General features: G+C 38.3%; 2 protein-coding genes across 2 annotated transcripts in view; one reads left to right on the top strand and one right to left on the bottom strand.

The window, feature by feature from the left end:
• LOC126785208 (succinate dehydrogenase subunit 3-1, mitochondrial-like) overlaps nucleotides 1–15,818 on the top strand; it is an 87,704-nt gene extending 71,886 nt beyond the window's left edge. Inside the window, exons 2-5 of the mRNA XM_050510827.1 lie at nucleotides 13,885–13,973; nucleotides 14,224–14,365; nucleotides 14,491–14,576; nucleotides 14,878–15,818. Of these exons, the coding sequence (XP_050366784.1) occupies nucleotides 14,233–14,365; nucleotides 14,491–14,576; nucleotides 14,878–15,477 (819 nt within the window). The 5' untranslated portion in view covers nucleotides 13,885–13,973; nucleotides 14,224–14,232 and the 3' untranslated portion in view covers nucleotides 15,478–15,818. The remainder of the gene's footprint in view (nucleotides 1–13,884; nucleotides 13,974–14,223; nucleotides 14,366–14,490; nucleotides 14,577–14,877) is intronic.
• A 687-nt stretch (nucleotides 15,819–16,505) lies between these two features.
• Nucleotides 16,506–19,526, bottom strand: LOC126783652 (sm-like protein LSM3B). Its single transcript, XM_050509158.1, has 3 exons — nucleotides 19,359–19,526; nucleotides 17,584–17,679; nucleotides 16,506–16,829 (listed from the first exon to the last, which is right to left on the bottom strand). The coding sequence occupies exons 1-3, from the start codon at nucleotides 19,473–19,475 to the stop codon at nucleotides 16,749–16,751; spliced, it is 294 nt and encodes a 97-aa protein (XP_050365115.1). The 5' UTR covers nucleotides 19,476–19,526; the 3' UTR covers nucleotides 16,506–16,748.
• Nucleotides 19,527–19,853: the final 327 nt, after the last annotated feature.

The raw sequence follows: 19,853 nt of genomic DNA, 5'->3' as shown, positions 1-19,853 counted from the left end.
AGGTAATATTCTTGATAGTTCCTCTTCATATTCAGGTAGTAGTTCTTTGTAATGGAATTGTGTATTCTTGTGTAATTCATTGCCTGAATAGTGTACAAAATGCTTCAATATTGTACAAAATATTTTAATTCAATTGTAACACACGAATATAATTTACTGTAATATTTTCTTTCAATATCTTTGTTTCTTTTTGTATAATTTAAACCCCAAAAAAAAAAGAACTGGCATTCAAATTGTTTGTCAGATTTTTCTTTTTTTTATTACAGAAATAAAACATGGTGATGACAATTTCTTTAGTCGCTAATACTTGCGACGACAAGTTTTTTTGCTACAAAGCTGCATTTCACAACGGCCTTGTCCATATTTTTTATGTCGTTGCCAATGATGCGATGGTAATATTGCGGCGCCTCAGGCCGTTGCAAACTCGTCTGGCAATGGCTCTTTCCCGTTGCAAAAGGCTTTAATGACTGGAGCAACGGCGGCAGAGTGATTGTCGTCGCCACACCATGGCCGTTGGTGTTTTGCGACGACAAATATACTTTTGGCGATGGAATCTCGCCGACGCAGGCAGAATTCTTTTTTGTAGTGATCAAAAACTCATAAATATGACTAATGAGTAGCAAACATGGAACTGATAGACAAGGTCTAACTTAGTAAACAAACCAGAGGTCACTACATATAGACCCAGGGCCAAAGAGAAGGGCCCAGGCCTAGACGGCGGAGAGTGTACACCACCATGAAATATCAGTACCAGATCAAACGGGAAAGGACCCAACCCAGATCAATTAAACGATATGAGCATGTCATCGCCGCCACTGTCACCCTTGTCTCCACACCGCACAAAACTCCCAACCCCATCGACACAAACTAGACTACCCCTTCTGACCAACGGCAAACCATCACCCATGTAGCACAACGCACTACAATCCTAGCCCACCAACCAACTCGGTCGCATCCTTCAGAAATCTACCTCCTTCACCCACCTCCATCAACCATCAGAGAATAACCACAGTCGTTGGACAGAACATAAATCACCTTCTTAAAACCTAGAGAATGAACCAAGTTTTACGTGCACCTATGTCAAAAAAACAAATGTCATGTGCATGTAATCTACTCAAAAATTCTTCTCATATTTCAACACGTGCCACTATTACATCATATTTTTCGATAACATTTGTAAGTTCCATATGTAAACAAATTTAGTTGGCTCACAACTTCAAAAAGGAACAAGTCATTTCTTTGATATTAAAAAATTTTATTAAAATTTCTTAAATAGTAAGAACAAAGTAGATAACAACAACTACAAGAGTTGAGTGATTCGTCTATGACTACGCAGTCTAATGTATACATATCTAACTTAGATTATGAATAGGGATTTAATTAGTCTATGATCTGACTTCACTTTTTTTTCCTTCACAAGAAAGCTAGGTATATAATCATGGTCCTCTCGTGTGTTGGGGGTCAAATCCCAAATACCACCAAATATAAGGACCTACTTGCAATATAAATAATTAGCCAAACCACCTTCAAATACGAAGTCCCTCGAAGTGGACAACTACCTTTTCAGAGCTTCTTGTGATCGAGAAATGATGACAAAAACCTGGTAACTGCCGAATTAGAAGGAAAATGCTGAGAGGCATTATCTGAGTGCCAGCCACGAGCTCCATCGCCCATCTCAAGCCATCCACATGTCCTCCGAAACTTCCATTAGGTCCAGATTAGGCTTCGAGTTGAGCAGCAACCCCCATTATCTAATCCTAAAAAAATATAGCAAAGCTTCCCCTGTTATTGTTCTATTCTGTTATGTATTCGGTGTCTTTCGTTTTTTTTTTTTTGCTTCTTCTTCTTCTTCTGTTTGGTTTATCTCTTAAGTGCTAGGTTTGGTTTGAGGAAGAAAAATGGATCATGAAGCTAATGCTTACCGTATTGACTTGATGACCATGACTCAGTTTGTGCTAAACGAGCAGTCCAAGCACCCTGAGTCACGAGGTGACTTCACCATCTTCCTCAATCATATTGTTCTTAGAGGTAAGTTTGTGTGCTCTGTTGTCAACAATGTAGGTGAAATGGTGTCACATCCTGGAAGGGGACTGTATATTTATACATAAAACTATATAGATATAACTCTATGTATATATATAGAGTTATATATATAGTTAGAGCAAAAAAAAACATTAAGTAAAAAAAATGAAAGTTGTATAGAGAAGAAGAGATTGTGAAGAATTTTGTATAGAGAAAATAACATAGGATTGATAGGAGCACATAGTGTGACGTTCTTAATGTATATATGCCATATTCTTATGCTTTGTTACTTCTTATTTAGTTGTTTTAGGTTCATATTTGTTATTTGTATGTTTTAGTAGAGCTATGCCGAATGTAGATGATTTGATGATAAAATCGTGCTAAGTGTTAGAAATCTGTATTCAGCTAGGATTCCTTACTCGACTAGGATTCTACTTTCCTATTTTCATTCTTTCATATTCCTTAATCGTCGATTTCTTTTCAGGAAAGACAAATCATATTTGGAAAGGAAGTAGAGAGGCCGTGATGCATTCCTAGTGAGACAAGGAAATCATATCCGAGTTGAAGAAGGAGAGGAAGAGACCGGCCTAGCTATTCCTAGTTGGACAAGGAGATATGCCGTGCAGCCCATATGTGTTCTCCCTATTGGATTTGGTTTCCTACATCAAGTTGGATTTGAAGTACATGAATCAAAGTCCATAACAAATAAGATTTCAGCTTCCCAATTGGATTCTATCTCCTACAAGGGACGACAAAGAGGGCTTTGTGACTCCTATATATAGAGGCTCGGCCTCCCCATTCATTGATCATCAACATTGCACACAAGCACAAGCCATAGCTCTGCCGAATCAGTCCCTCATCCACCAAGAAATCCTAAAACCGAAATTCATCATTTATCCATCCTTTGGATTCGAAACAAGTAGCCTAGGATCTTCGTTTGCTTGGAATAAACCCCGTAGGATTATTTCAAAGTGTAACTCTATGATCTTCATGTTTTATTTCGGTTTTATATGTTCTTGTTCTTGGATGATTTCTGTTTTTGTTTTGTTAAAGTTTAATTCAATCTTGTCTATGAGATAGTTATGACTTTCGAATTGTGTAATGATATGAAGATTTCGATTTCTATTCAATGATTTCTGTTTTGATGCCGTGAGTTCTTGATCTATGTTCTTGATTAATTTCGGTGTGTTCCTATATTTCATGTGTGATGAAGACAAGTAGTTGATGTTGCATATGTTAATCATTCAAAGCTAGTAACGATTATGATACAAGTAGTGGATTAATTGTTCTTTGGTTTTCCACCGAATTTGATTCTAAGTTCGACATTGGATAGGTACTTGAAACATGTTGATTTCTCTATGTGATATGTAATTACATGATAAATTGGTATGTTAGATTTCGTAGCAAGACAAGTAGTTGAGCTCGAATGTATCCATGTATTAGGAACCAAGTAGGAACTTGATGCATGATCGAACTTAAGTTGAACCTTGATACATACGACATGAACATGATTGAGAATAGATTTCGATGGCTTTGTTCTTACATGAATTGTTTTGGTGATGTATTATGTGTTGGTTGGTTGATCACATGTATATATTAGTTTAAGTTTTATTTTCTGTTTTTATCTTTGAATGCCGATCCTATATATCAAACTCTTTTATATCTTTATGAATTCGTGTTAATTGATGTGATCCTAAGCCCTGGATGGATCCCCGGTTTGTGAACGATACCCTTTTATTTTATACTACTAATGATGCATGCAGGGTTAAATATTGATGTCGAGTAATCGAGCTTTATCAAGGATCATATGACAAATTTAAAGAAAAATGAAAGAGATATTCATTTCAATTTGACCATCTTTTAATTATGTAATTTTACAATATTTATGATTTTTTAAGGGTAAAGGTGGAATTTTGTGGGTTTAAATATGATTGTGGGTGAACAAAGTAGACGGTGGGGTAGCAATAGACGCACTCATCTAACAAATGCTCACAAAACGAAATGTAGCAAATCTAGCGAAGGAGTTGTATAGGATTTTCTCATACTCTTAACCTTCTTGATAGCCTCTACTTATCGGATTCAAATTTGCTCAACAGAGGACTTTGGTGGTCATAACACCACCTAATGTGATTCAACCATGTGTTGAAAATCTTACCCACAGTTAACTGTGTGTTAACCTTATATTATAATTAAGCTCATATTTAATACAATAATTATTAAAATTGATTTCAATTCCCTCATCTTCTTCCTTAAATATTGCCGAGAAAAACGTTTTTGGCATACTTCATGTCCAGAAAATCTAAAATGGGCATGAACACTTCTTTGGCATAAACTTGAAAGTGATGTCAAAACAAAGGAGAAATCCCGGGTAATAATGGGTTCTTGAGGATATATCATATTCAAATAATCCCAAATGAAGGTACAATACCTCTCAATTCCTAGAAGTCAGAACTTCACCAATAAACCTAGATCTTTCCTATTCATATCCCAACATTCCTAATCGCCAACTAATTGAGTTTGGTGTTTTGGTTGATCTTCCATGTTTTTTTTAAGTCAACAAATGAAGTCATTTTTCATGAATTTATGCCATCCTGCAATTGATTTATTTTTCTAGACTAACCTCAATATTATGTAATACGTCGATGAAGGAATCAAGAACGTTTGGTGATTTGAATATGTTGAAGTATATGAAAACATGAGAGAGCTGGAGACAATTGAAACCTGAAGTAAAAGATGATGGAGAGTCTTTGACCATCACGAAAGGATTGGAACATGAAAAAATTGTTAATCTTATTTCTTATTAAAAGAGTAACCATGGTTGATCTCGTGGTTTTATATGTTAAACGTGACTGCATCACATTGGGTGGTTGTGCATCATAGAAGTCGTAGTAGTTGATCCACGTATGGTTAAATTGACAATTTGTTAATATTAATTGCCTATTAGTGGGGCCCATATATGGGTTTATGAGAAACCCACCAATAAAGTTTCAAATCATTTCTCTATTTTCTTTTATTTTCTTTTTAATGAAAAAAAAAGAGCTTATGTTCATACCTCTTCAAATGACACATACACCTCCATCTTTTTTCATATCAACCTTAACAACGTCAACACATGTGAAATGATCAAACAAACATTAAGAGTACAAATATAAAATACAATAAAATAAAATCAATCTCAACTCTTTTTTCACATACATATGAATGATACGATATAAATATTAAACTGGAGAAAAATTTTCTTCCAAATGTAATATGTAGATATTGACTCTGATGTGTTTTTTTTAAAGATGATGTGTACATTGTATTGATATAATTTTTTTTTAGTTTTTAGCGTCTGTTTACAGTGACTTCATTTTTCGATTTCACTATAATTATCATAATCAATGATGATGTCAAAGAACTTGTAGATCAATATTTTTGTAATGTATTGTAACTTTAAACAAACAAGTTAGCTATGATCTACACAAAACTAAGAACGTATTGAACGAAAAAAAATTAGTGTGATTAAAGGAGGTATAATTAACAATGGTGGAGGTATATATAACATTTTGATTTAATTGGAAAATGGGTATTTTGGGAAAATATAGAGGTCTAAATAGCATTTTGATATTTTGTAAAAGCAAATTAGAGGTGCATTGATTAAAGAGGTGTATGTGCCATTTTAAGAGATATGAATAGAAATTCCCAAAAACATTGTCATATATTCTAAATTCTACATAGGTGTGATTGATTTTCCAAAAGGGAAGAGTATCAAACCCCCTCCATTCTCACCGTCTTACTTGAGTCGTGTGAGACTTAAATTTCTCGGCTAATTACTAATTCGAGATACTATATGCCACTAATAGAGAGGACGAACACAACACTTCAGAGCAGCTCTAGCCACATCATGTTCAGTCTTATTAGCTAATGATCGAGGAGTTTTGCTTCATTACACACTACTAGCAAAATGGTTCAAGGGTACAGAGCTCATGGGGATGACCTGTTTTTCTGTGGCCAATATACTAAATGGGGACTGTTGAGGATTAACAGTCTCAAAAAATAGAGTGAGAACGGTATCCGTACCCATAGGTAGGAAAGTGAAAGTTTTGCTACAGATACATTATGTTTTTGTCCTCTACTTGTAATTACTGTTGAGTTTTGCAACAAAACTACAACAACTGTCCCCATATTTTTCATAACTGAGATTCGAGAACTGATGTTTTCAGCGTCGGTACCCAAATTAAATAATTTTTTTCATGAAAAGCTTACTCTCTGAATCCATTCTGGCACGGTTAGTTTGTGTCCGTCTCCATATGATGAAAAAATGAACTTGATAATAAACATCACAGTCCCTATTTGTGCACCAAATTAATTGAATACTAATTAATAGAGAATAAATATATAGTTGAAAAGGATATGTTGCTAAACTCAACAATATTTACAAGTTGGGGATGGAAAAATAATGTATCCGCATCAAAATTTTCACTTTCTTACCTATGGGTACGAATACCATTCCCACGTATATTTTTTTGGGACTGTCAATCCTTAACCGTCCCCATTTAGTAGATTGGCCACAAAAAAACAGGTTGTCTCCATGAGGTCTGTACCCTTTAATCAAGAGTCTGATTGATTCGGAGATTGAAAGGATCATTTTAGCGGCGAATAAGGTTTGTAGAGACTGATGTTCTCAACTTCGCAACTTGGCTCAGGTCTTCGAGAGGACAATCAGAGCAGAGTATCAGTGTCAATTGGAGGCTAAGGACGCAGTCGTGACGGTTAAGGAAATAAGCTTGACTCAAGTAACAGCGGAGTTAAATATTGCTAGGGTGCAGTTGGTGGATTATGAGATGATGAGGAATATTCAAGTGCACCAAGAAGTGCTTGATGATCTGAGATCATTTGTGGGAATTAGAAAGCTTACTTGGAATGAGTGGTTACCTAAACTCTTATTTTTCTTTGATTAAGCGCCTTTGTAAAACAAAAAAGTTCCTTATATTTTCCTTGATTATGTTGTCATTATAACGCAATGAAATTATTGAATGAGAAACAATTTATTACTATTTTCGTGTTACACATAGCAGTATTTATATTGACAAAATTTTACAGTACACAACAATGTACATAAAATACCAAAAGTGATGTTTTTTTAGGGGGGGGGGGGGGCAAGAGTGATGTTAGGAAAGTGGAAGTTTAGAGTACTACTGAGGAAATTGCTATAGATGATCATGAGGTAATACAAAAAAAATTTGGAATCTCATACTCCAACATTTTGACTACATACTCCGTGATTGACACTACAAACTCTTAAGAAGAAATGTAGTTTGTAATATTAAACAACTTTCAAATTAGGATTTCATTACATTATGGTTAGTATGTAATTTTTTTCTGTAATTGTAGCTCTGAATTCAAACTTTACTATTGTCATCCAAAAAACTTGGGGCGAATAAAAAAAATAGCAATGAGCTTATGCTTTCCGTGCTAGTATTTTATAGAGTAAAAACATGATGATAGAAAGCTAATGGATAAATGTTAATAGCTCTCCACATTAAATATGCTCAAGAGTTTGTTTGAGGCGAAGAATCATAACCCTTGCTTTTGTCCCCGATTCGTTTGTTCTAATAAGATAACAAACTAGTTTAGATTTAAAAACTAGAAAAATAAGTTGTCATAAAGTTTTGTGGTCATGTAGCCCTCATACTGGGAATTCAAACCAATCATAAAACCTTAAACCCATCCATATGATTTCAGCTACTACGTCGCAACCAAATAAAAGACTACATATTCTAATCTTGATATTCACTCCCACACTTCATCAGGTGAATCGAAATTAAGACTACAAAGTTTAAATCTTTTAACAAAAAACGAATCTTAAAAAAACCGCAAGTGAACATGAAGCTAATCAAAGAGAGGTGGAGTGGAATTAAGGTAATATATATATCTATTACAAATGTAAAAGCGGCGATGAAGTTTGGAAGATAGAATAATATATGCTTGAACTAAATGTATTGAAGTAATTTTTTTACTTAAATACTACTCTATATATAAGGTTGAGTTGAATTTTTAGATTATCCATGTATGTTCCTTCATTTTGTTTATTCTTTTCTGTAAGGTTATCATATTCCACTACCAATTGTTTTGTAGTAAAGGAGAACTACTATCACACACCATATCAATCCTCCAGATTATCAGCCACTTGTGATTAAGTGTGTTTTCTTTTTTTCTTCTCCAACTTTACTTTAAGTAATGTACTCAAAATCATTTAAAACAAACTTACCTGCTAAGTAGGTTTGTGAAAAAATAAATCATGTTTTTGATCAAACTATATCAAACATTTGAACTTCAAATGAAAGAAAGTTGTTTCTACAATTCAATAGTACTGATTACAGACTATGTTAACGTAGTGATTACCAAATGGGTGGCTGATCACATGGTTAGCTATTAATGAGTATTAGTTTGACACAAGTAGTATAGTGGTTCACCTCCCTCTCTTGGGGTAGGCTACGTCCACTTGAATCCACTAGTATAAGCAAATAGCCTTGAGTTATACAAGTCGTGATCCCCCTCTAAGTGGGATGATGGGTTCCTTTTATAGGTGAGGGAATCCCTCTCATTTACATATTCTTCAATGTGGGACAAGTGCCCCTCTAGGCTTACTATGGAGTCATCTTGATGAGGTCAGAAAGGTGACTTCCCGGTGGTGTCTTGGTGAGTTCCGACTATCATTGGAAAGCTTGTATGACGAGGTATGCTATGAATATCATGGTTGAGCCACATAGTGACTTGTAGATCCACCTAGAGAGTGATGCTTATGCTCGGTGGCATGCCATACTAGCTCTGTGCTAGTAGGGGTGCCAACATGTCCCCCTGCAGTCCCTAAGTAAGAGGAACTTCTTGCTTGGGGAGTTTATCAATCAACATGTCACCGAGCATAAGTGTCCGGGCGGTGGCATACCCCTACCAGTCCCCGAACTCCTTAAGCAAGAAGAGACTCTCAAACCTGCAAAACAAAGATAAAAGCATATGTGCACGAAGTATGTCTGTTGTCATGGATATCATAACAATGTACGGGCGCAATATGTGTTTGACACATGATGATGCGTGTGTATGTATGGTCCCGAATATGATATAGTACATGAGTGTGCGTAAATCCCCGAAACCCCTAGTCAGCGAGGCGGTTTCGAGTGATATGGCTTATGTGTGCGGAGTGCTTAGGCGAAGTAGTCTTGCGTGATGGCGCTTTGGACTAATATGGCCGCTACGGGTGAGTGTGGCTTTTATATGCCAATATGGCCTTTGAAGGCTAGTGAGACCTCTATAGGCTGGTGCGTCCTATATTGCAGTGTGCGTAGGACGGCGTTGAGCCACTGCGGGCGTAATGTGTCCATCTTAGCGCAGAGTTTTGCGCGTAGGACGTCTGAGCGCTGATATAGAGCATTGTGCATACATCTTAGCGTAGTGACCTACGTGTATGACGTCTTTTGGACGTTGAATTAGAGCGTGGTGCATCAATCATAGCGTAATAGGCTACGCGTATGACGTCTTTTTGGCGTTGAATTAGAGCGTGGTGCGTCAATCATAGCGTAATAGGCTACGCGTATGACGTCTTTTTGGCGTTGACATTCAAGCGTAAAGCTACTATCGTAGCGTAGTGAGCTTTATGCGTAGGATGTCGATCCCTCTTGGGTGTAGTGCGTTCTCTGAGCGCAGTGTGCTTTGCGCGTAGGACGGCTTGAGCCCTCTTGAGCGTAGTGCGCATATTTACGCGGCTTGAGCCCTCTTGGGCGTAGTGCGTCCATCGCAGCGTAGATAGGCATTACACGTATGACGTCTTGAGCCCTCTTGGACGTAGTGCGCGTATTTAAGCGGCTTGAGTCCTCTTGGGCGTAGTGCATCCATCGCATCGTAGATAGGCATTACACGTATGACGTCTTGAGCCCTCTTGGGCGTAGTGCACGTATTTACGCGGCTTGAGTCCTCTTTGGCGTAATGCATCCATCGTAGCGTAGATAAGTGTTACGCGTAGGACGTCTTTGAGCCCTATTGGGTGTAGTGCGCGTATTTATGCGGCTTGAGCCCTCTTGGGCGTAGTGCATCCATCGTAGCGTAGGTAAGCGTTACGCGTAGGACGTCTTGAGCCTTCTTGAGCGTAGTGCGCGTATTTACGCGGCTTGAGCCCTTTTGGGCGTAGTGCATCCATCATAGCGTAGATAAGCGTTACGCGTATGACGTCTTGAGCCCTCTTGGGCGTAGTGCGCGTATTTACGCGGCTTGAGCCCTTTTGGGCGTAGTGCATCCATCGTAGCGTAGGTAAGCGTTACGCGTAGGACGTCTTGAGCCCTCTTGGGCGTAGTGCGCGTATTTACGCGGCTTGAGCCCTTTTGGGCGTAGTGCATCCATCGTAGCGTAGGTAAGCGTTACGCGTAGGACGTCTTAAGCCCTCTTGGGCGTAGTGCGCGTATTTATGCGGCTTGAGCCCTTTTGGGCGTAGTGCGCGTATTTATGCGGCTTGAGCCCTTTTGGGCGTAGTGCATCCATCGTAGCGTAGGTAAGCGTTACGCGTAGGACGTCTTGAGCCCTCTTGGGCGTAGTCTCTCACTTTTTGGTGAGGAAAGAATTTCTGATTCTGTGACGTCTGAGTGTTGTGTGATGAAACAGTCTGCATAAGGAATTTAATTGTTCTCCTGAACAATGGTTAGAACAATTCCTAGTTTCATTAGCACAATCAAGTTGGACATTCAAGTGTGTGCGTCACACATTTTCTAAACATATAAGATATGGCTAAGTGTCATTGCTAGCTAACTCTACAAAGTGTTGTAGGCAATGCGTGAAAACCATGCGGGCATGCATATCAAGTGCAGTATGTTGCAGGCATGCTTTATAGCGTAATAAAATCATGCTAAGACATGGTAATAATCAACTCTACAGTAGGAGTAGGGAGGCATAGCATTTTACTTATCTTATGCCGGTGTGGAGTGGAGTTGCGCTTTATGCAAGTACCAAAATCATGTTGGAGGTGTCCAAGCATGACGCTCCTTTGCGCGGGGAATGATTGCAAGTAGCCGCTTTGGATTTGAGTGAGGAGATATCCGGTTTGAAGAGATTTTCCTTTCAATTCTCTATGTTATGGTAGTGGTTTGTTGCGGGTTGGTTGGCTTTGCCAGCAAGTCCCGTTATGCCAATGATTTCTTTTCTCTGGCGACTACGGAAGGCTGCGAAGTCAACTGTGGAGTTCCACCGTGGAACTATGGGAGCATCAGTCATGGGACTACGGGAGCAGCCGTGCACCGTGCTAGCAGTCGCGTACTACGCTAGCAGTCAAGGGACTACGATAACAGTCTTGCACTGTGCTAGCAGTCACGTACTACGCTAACAGTCAAGGGACTACAATAACAGTCTTGCACCGTGCTAACAGTCGCGTACTACGCTAGCAGTCGTGGGACTACGGGACTAGCCGTGCACCGTGCTAGCAGTCGCGTACTACGCTAGTAGTCATGTACTACGCTAGCAGTCGTGGGACTACTCTAGCAGTCGTGGGACTACTCTAGCAGTCGTGGGACTACGGGACTAACCGTGCACCGTGCTAGCAGTCACGTACTACGCTAGCAGGAGCGTGGAAGAACGTCTACCGTGCTAGGAGGAGCGTGGAATAACGTGACCGTGGAAGGCATGGACCACGGGAGGGTCAAATTTTTTTTTTAAAAGCTGACTGCGCCGTAGTGAGCTCATGCACTGTGGGGTGTGGGGGACCGTGGGAGGTCTGTTGGTGGGGAGCGACGAAGCTAATTGTCAGCTTCCCACAGACGGCGCCGATGTTAACGTAGTGATTACCAAATGGGTGGCTGATCACACGGTTAGCTATTAATGAGTATTAGTTTGACACAAGTAGTATAGTGGTTCACCTCTCTCTCTCTTGGGGTAGGCTACGTCCACTTGAATCCACTAGTATAAGCAAATAGCCTTGAGTTATACAAGTCGTGATCCCCCTCTAAGTGGGATGATGGGTTCCTTTTATAGGTGAGGGAACCCCTCTCATTTACATATTCTTCAATGTGGGACAAGTGCCCCTCTAGGCTTACTATGGAGTCATCTTGATGAGGTCAGAAAGGTGACTTCCCGGTGGTGTCTTGGTGAGTTCCGACTATCATTGGAAAGCTTGTATGACGAGGTACGCTATGAATATCATGGTTGAGCCACATAGTGACTTGTAGATCCGCCTAGAGAGTGATGCTTATGCTCGGTGGCATGCCATACTAGCTCTGTGCTAGTAGGGGTGCCAACAGACTATGATTAACAAATCTAGCATGTCGTGACAGTTTTGTTAGGTAATTTTTTTTAAGAATACTAGGTTGGGCGATTTCTAAAAAGGATTACTAATCCTTAACTTTTCGAGGAATCCTTCAAGACTTGTATAATCTTCAATTTTTATTGATTGAATTATCTAGTGTGCATTGTAATTTTCTTAAATTTTTCATGAAATCTTTGAACGGAGAAAATGTTGTCCGGTTAAGATATTGTTGCATTTTCCATAATTTATTTAGTTGTGAATTATGGCTGTATAAGATAATTTGCACAAACCTTAGAAATTTGAAATAGAATAGGTTGAAATGGTATATTAGCTTTCTTTAAGGTCAGTATTTTGACCATGCAAGACATGATGACATTTAATAGCCTAATACAATATGGATGCATCAAATAGTGATACCTAGAAGTTATGCATACACAAATTATGCAACATTGATTGATTAAGCAACATTAGGACAATGCATATTTTTGGAATCAAAAGTTATGCCTGCATCTCTTAGATATAGAAAGTGCTAAAAGGAGAAAGGAGTTAGAGAAACGTATGGTACAAATGCAATATCAGGCTCTAGTCTCCAAAGGGTGAAAAGAATTTTCAAATGAAATTGATCCCATATTCTAGCACTATCGACATTTTAGCTATCATGCACAAACGAGCAGTAGTCTAAAAGGGTGTACAACTAGGATGCATGGAATCAGGTGCGGGTACGTAGAAGCGAAGCGTTTAGAAACGCATGTGCGTTTTGGAAGCGTCAGAATAATAAATATATATTATATACTATTTTTATCTTTTATTTTTTAAATATTTTATCCAGTTTTAAAATAACTTGATAACTATTAATAACTTCTTTTCTAAACCATGATTATCCTTGGTATAGCAATATTAAAGTTTCATTTCAAAATTCAAACAAAAGAATGTCCAGTATAGTGTAAAAGTGTTGGACACGTGCAAGTCAACGAGACATCACTAGATGAAATTGAATAAAAAAAATGTCCGTCGTCTTTTTGTCTCGTCTAGATTTTCTTCATATCTCTCCCCAGCTCTTTCTTTTTTCTCTGACACATATTAGATCAATTGATGTTATTCATCTTTAACCTCTTGAAGAAATTGATAGAAGATGAGACGACAAGAAGAGAAGAGACTCAAGACATTGATCGATGAAATAGAGGAAGGGAAGGAATCGCGCTTCCGCCGCGCTTCCAATTAGGAAGCAACGCTTCCACCGCGCTTCCAGTTCGGAAGCCAACGCTTTCGGTCGTCAAAGCAAGCGTCCGTGCTATGTAGGTGTATAATTTGTCTAATGGTTCAGGCTCATGCTAAGTTCAATCTTATGGTTTTAAGGAACTTGTAGTGAAACAAAAAAGTAATTTGTAGAGGCGGAGTCGAAACCGTGACCTCATTGGCAAGAAACATGACTAAGACACTGCACCACATACTTCTTTTTCGTTAGTACACAAAAACTAACTTTATTACATCTTTGAGGCAAGAAACAGAAGTTGAATAAAGATAGAATACCGGTTTCTATCCTCACTTGGTCAAATCAATTACACTCACTTGCCACAAACCCTACCTTGTCGTCTCTGTTACAGGCAGAGCTGTGATTTCTCCATCTGACGCTGCATCACCCCTCGCCTCATTACGATTCTTTGGTTCGTAATCGAAGACAAGCAAGGTTAGTTCTTTATCTATTCCAATTTCAGTAATTTCTTTCTTTGAATCGGATGAATATTTGAGATCAGTTCTTCTGGATTTGTTCTTTGTTTCATAGTATAATAATTGGGAAGAGTCTAATCTGATGTTCTTTCTGAACCCATGGTTGTTTGCGTCAACCGAACCTTCCCAACGTAGTTTTAATTCAAGTGAACTATGATATGAGGTTGTTTTTATAACATGTCTTGTTGTTTTGTTTTGATTGATTCTAGGTGAGTGCAATGCCTCTCCTAAGTAAAGCTGGGAGTATACTTAGGCACACTGCAAACAGGCAGGTCAAGTCTGAGTTATCGGCCATCCATCAGGCAATAAGATGCACATCATCCATGGGAAGCAGCCCACCAGGGTTCGCAGGTTTTATCAGATTGCCCAAATAGTTTTGATATGTGATGTTACCCTTTGTTGTTCTTGTGATCTGTGTTAGCCCATTTTAGTTTGCTGAGGATGTTCTAGTGCTGATTGACCCGATATATATATAGGGCAAACTGTCATGGACCGTGATACCGGAAGATCTACAGGACTTCGATTCAATACTTCTAGTGCCACCTTTCCCCTGAACAAACAGGTAATCAATGATATATATTTTTGTTGCTCTCTCTCTCTCTCTCTCTCTCTCTCTCTGGATGAATCAGTTGCAGTGGCTACTGAAACTATTTTGGCTTACCACTAAACGGTTTGCATTTATATTCAATGTAATTTCTATAGCACACATACTTGCACTCATACTCAGATGTCTGGGTGACTTGACAATCACTTTCAGAGTTATAGTTGCATACTAAATTAAAAAGTATCATGATGATTATGTTTGCATACATTCGTTGACATAGCCTCTTGTTTACCCCTAAATGGTTTGCCTTTACATACAGTCTCGAAGCAATTGTGGTGGTTACACAGGAGCTGTAGCAGGTTATTATGGTCAACATGGGATCGGTGTTGGTTATGGTTTGAGGAGATATGGAGGTGGAGCATGTGACAAGGTTTTATCCACTGGTACGATCAGCAACAATGGTCCTGGTGCTGGCATTGGTAGTGCTGTCAGCTCCACCATTAGTAGTGCTGATAAAATTGGTGTTGGTCAGAGAAAGAGCTTTTCCGTTGGAGCTACTGCAAACACTGGTGGTGGATATGAAATTGTCTACACCCCGAGTGGTGCGAGCACGGCTAATGAACATGGAATCCTACCCAGTACTCTTCGCCCGTTATCCCCTCATCTTCCTGTTTACAAGCCACAAATCAATTCGACAAAGTCAATACTGGACAGAATAGCAGCATCTTACCTATCCGCTATAGTTCTGTTCTACCCTTTTGTTTGTGTGCAAATGGGTACTATTTGCTTCACCTATGAGCCTTTCTACAAATTCCTCTTTTATTCTGTAAACCTTGTCCCCCTCTCCCTTGAGCTTGCTGCTCTAGCAACGGCCTATCATACTTATAATGGGATCCGTCATCTGTTGGGCCGAATTTAAGGGATTAAGGTTTCTTTAGATTTGGATAGCGAAATAAGTGGAAACAATTCTGAAATGGGAAGTTCTTGGCAATTCAATAATGGTGCTGTGTTTGGTGTTGGCGGTACTACTTCGGTGTAGGGGGTAGCATAGTAGCTTTTCCGGTGGTGGGTGATGAAACTGGTTACTTTCTTGAGAGGGCTGTGCTTTTCTGCATTGTTACTAGTACTTTCCGTTTTGTCGTTTCGATTAAAGTCCCCCACTCCGATTCTGTGAACCATATATTTCATCTTTGTTGGATTTCGCTCTCTGAGCTATATGGCACTTTTATTCTGCTTTTATCTTTCCACATTTTTGAATTGTTACATTTGAAATTTCAGGAGGGATGCGTCAAGTAGGTAGCTTGCAATGCTTTATCAGAACTTGATAAACATGAGACTTTGCGATCTCAATGTTATATCCTTCTCCCACAGCCTATTCATGATCTGCATATAAATGTACCAAGGATAAACTAATGAGGCAAGTCTCAAATGTAAGAAGAATTGACACGGTCGTATGTGCCCTATTAAGCTTAAGCTCTTTAGGCTTGTGTGTTTTATATGAAAGAAAGGACGTCATATTTCAGTAAGAGTTAACAATTGGTAATTGGTTCGTCCTGAAACTGAACTTATTTAGCTAGTTTGTGAGTTGGCATATATGACTAAAGAAATAGACAGAGTATTAACCCTCCCCAACTTATTAGGTGTCATCTATCAGTTTGGATTATCAGTTTAATTGTGCAGTTTTAGAGTGACTGCTAGCCTTGTTCAAGCTGGGCATTTGGTCCAGTCTTGGGTAATACTATTGAATTACAGAAGGTTGTTTGCTGAAAACCGTTGATCAGTGTGGCTCATGAATTTTTCAGCCTGCACTTTATTGTCATTCTTCTTATTCGCAGTATCTGGATGCTCCTGATTTTCTATGGGATGCATTTCTAAGCTATCGTAAACACTGACCAATGCAAGTTTCCATTATCAAAATTAACAGGTAGCAGTGGTAATAGGCAGTAATAATTGTGGCATGTTCAAGCAAGCAGAAAGCCAAACACAATTACACATCTACCAAATCCATATCCAACAAAATCTCATTCATTTAGCTGCCTCAGGGGTACAATTGAGCCTGTACTGACAAGAATCTCTTTTCATTCAGAGAACTAAAATTAGAATACATAGAACAGATTTTAGTTGAATCTAAGGACAATCCATTTCCCAAATACAAGTCGCCCCATTTAACCGTCCTTCACCAAATTATAATTAGGCTGTTCTGAGTGGAGGTGAAACGAGGATGACACCATCCCCTCTGACGAACAGATACGGAACTGTCCTCTTTGTAGTCTGAAATGAAAGATAAAAGAGGCACTGTTAATAAGCAAACCAAATTTGACCCTCTGATCCAAGAGTTATGAAAATCCACAAATGAGAACATGACACAAAACCTATAAAACAACAAAGTGCAGAACAACTTTAACAAACTGCAAATTGCAAAATTGGCAGCCCTTCCAATTTACAGGCTACAAGATAAAAGACAAAATTGAACAACTAGGATACAAACACGAATCTGCTGCCGTGAGAAAGAGATGACAGCAGTGAACAAGATATCTATACAAAAAAGGGAAACGGGCTAATTATGCCACAGCACATATATATCAAGACCACATCTCCACTTCCTTTCAAATTCAATCCTAGGTTCGAGCCACCAGTCTCAGATATAGGTTATGAATTGAATTCTGGGTTTTGAAGGTCAAGTTAGGAACTAGTGAGACGAAAAAAGATTAGTATCAACACAATTTAGTCAAACAAAAGTTCCCAGAGTTTATACCAAACTAATTTTTAAATCTGAAACACAAAGACAATTGTGTTTGAGAACCATTTTTGTCCGTTCACAATCTAGTAATTTTTCAAGAACTTTTATAGTAGTAACTACAGTACTTCACAAGCATGTATTGGACTGATGATCACCCTTGTCATTATGCTTAGCTCTACTACAGTATAAGGAATGTTTATCTTAAGAACTGATTTCTAGTTGTTACCAATTGCAAATGTGCATATATACAATGACAAGACAAAAGACACTGAGTTTAAAACATACCCGGACAATCTCTTCATAAGTCTCATCATCGATTTCCACAGAAGTTACAATCTCTTCAACGTCACCGAGAATCATATTCAAATGTTGATCATAAGCCTGCAAAGCAAGATTTGCAACCACAAAATGAGCACCAGATCTACAATAGGTAGGGTGATTAAACTTCATGAAAATGCACAAAACTTTCTAAACCCTCCCACCCAGAACCTGATCAAATGGCTGCTCCAATTATCCACTATGTAATAAGAGAATGCTATTCAGCACACATTTATATTTAACCAAAGCTGCAAGATTATTAATTGGGTCTAAATATAATTTTGAGAAATACATGTTAATTAACTTGACCAAATCTGCCCTTGCATATGCAGACCATACCAACTTGGAGCATATGCCGAGCCTATATAGGGCATAATGTGTACAGGGTTCTAGGCTCGATAGAGATCAATGAACAAGGCAAAATGCCAGCTGGGCATTGACTCCACATGTAATATTACAAAATGGATAATGTGGATTATCAGAAGTTGGACCATCCTTCTAAAACAGCTAGACTATTACCTAGTTCAGCCAACTACAGGAGAGTTACATGATACAACAAAGAGACTAAAATGTATTGTCACTCTACAATTTATGAACTATATTAGTTACTACAACCTCACCAAGATTCTCATCATAACAGTCGTCAAGTTTCAGAAACCATTACAAATATATTGCCAAAGAGTAGTAGCATCACTAACCCAAACATTCAAAAAAAATTATAAAAAAATAAGAACCCAAACAGGGCTGCACTGAATGCAATCATTTAATGCCGCACAATAGACTTAGGTTTGTGCTCTTTTCTACACAGAAATCCTTATTTATGATCATTACCAACATATCAAAAGAGAGATTCTCTTTAAAATGTACAGGAAACAGGAGTTAAGATCATGTTTTTATTTGTTTTGGGAACCAAGAAACAAGATTGAAATTATACCCTAGCAGATATTATAAGAACAATAACACCATAAACATTTCTCTCATGGTGGTGACTTATTCAATTTGCCGCTACCAGGCCATGACAAACAAAACTGTTCCACATAACCAGGTTGCACTTGACTTTCTGAAGTGCAATCCATCTGCCTTTCTGAACACAGCATAATCGACTCGACTTTTTCATCTTTCCACATTAAAAGAAAATGCAATGTAGACAACTATTGAGTATACCTGACCAGATTTATGGTTTTCCTACAATGCTCTTGTACTTTAAGGCCAAAATACATAAATATCAAAACTTATCAGATATCCCAAGAGAAGAATACCGATTACATTTACAGCTTTAGACAACAATTGGTTACTTCTGCAATTGGGTTACCAACTTACAACTATTGACAATATGACCGAATTATATGTTTTTTGCTTTGGTTTTACAATAATTAAAGTATTAAACCACTTATGTTCTTAGACAACAAAACGAAAAAGAATTCCGTCACTACTTCACACAAGAGCAGAAGACCTAAAGCACTAAACTTTCTTCCTTTAATTCGAACAATGAAGAAAGTAGAGCAAACTCAATCAGCTGAAGTAATAGCTACACATCCAAAGAAGACCCAGAAAGCAAAAGACACCTGCTTTCAATTTCAATCAGCACAAGGAAACAGCTTGTGCTCGTTCAAATTGATAAGTAAAATCAAAACCCAATCGGGTAAGATAAGAAACGAAACACGAATTCCATGCGAGGCGGTAAAACCCAAAACCCTAATTCGAAAAACCCTAAAAAAGAATTCAGGGAGAGAGAGACGTACATGGAGTTTACCGCGGAGCTCACGGTCAGAGCGGAGCTTGACGTAAATGCGCTCGTCGAGGCTGAGCCTGATCAGATCCAAAGGCTCCTTCACGGCGCTCTCTTCCTCACTCGCCATCTTCTCCAAATTCACTCTTTGCTTATTTTGTGCAATGTCTATCTATTTGACTATATATTTTGTAGGGTTTATGACACCCTTCGACACTCGACACTTTATTCCACTTCAGCCATGTAAAAACTCCCAATTTCTTTTATGAGCGGTTTTATTTTCAATTTTGTATGTATACATTAGGTTCAGTTTTGTGAAATTAATAAGTTATGAGTTTTTTTTCAAGTTTAAAAATTTAATCAATAGAACCTTCTTAATAGAAGATATACTAGTCTCAAACACACCTTAAGTGTGAAAAACAAAATTTTAACAAAACGTAAAAATAGTGAAAAGGGAGGGATGTAGGAAAAAGTTAAATATGGGTAGTTATTATATATTTAGACTGAA

Source organism: Argentina anserina, chromosome 2, assembly GCF_933775445.1.
Source record: "Argentina anserina chromosome 2, drPotAnse1.1, whole genome shotgun sequence".
Taxonomy (NCBI): Eukaryota; Viridiplantae; Streptophyta; class Magnoliopsida; order Rosales; family Rosaceae; genus Argentina; species Argentina anserina.
The sequence above is the reverse complement of the archived record's forward strand: the minus strand, read 5'-3'. Positions and strand labels throughout refer to the sequence as shown.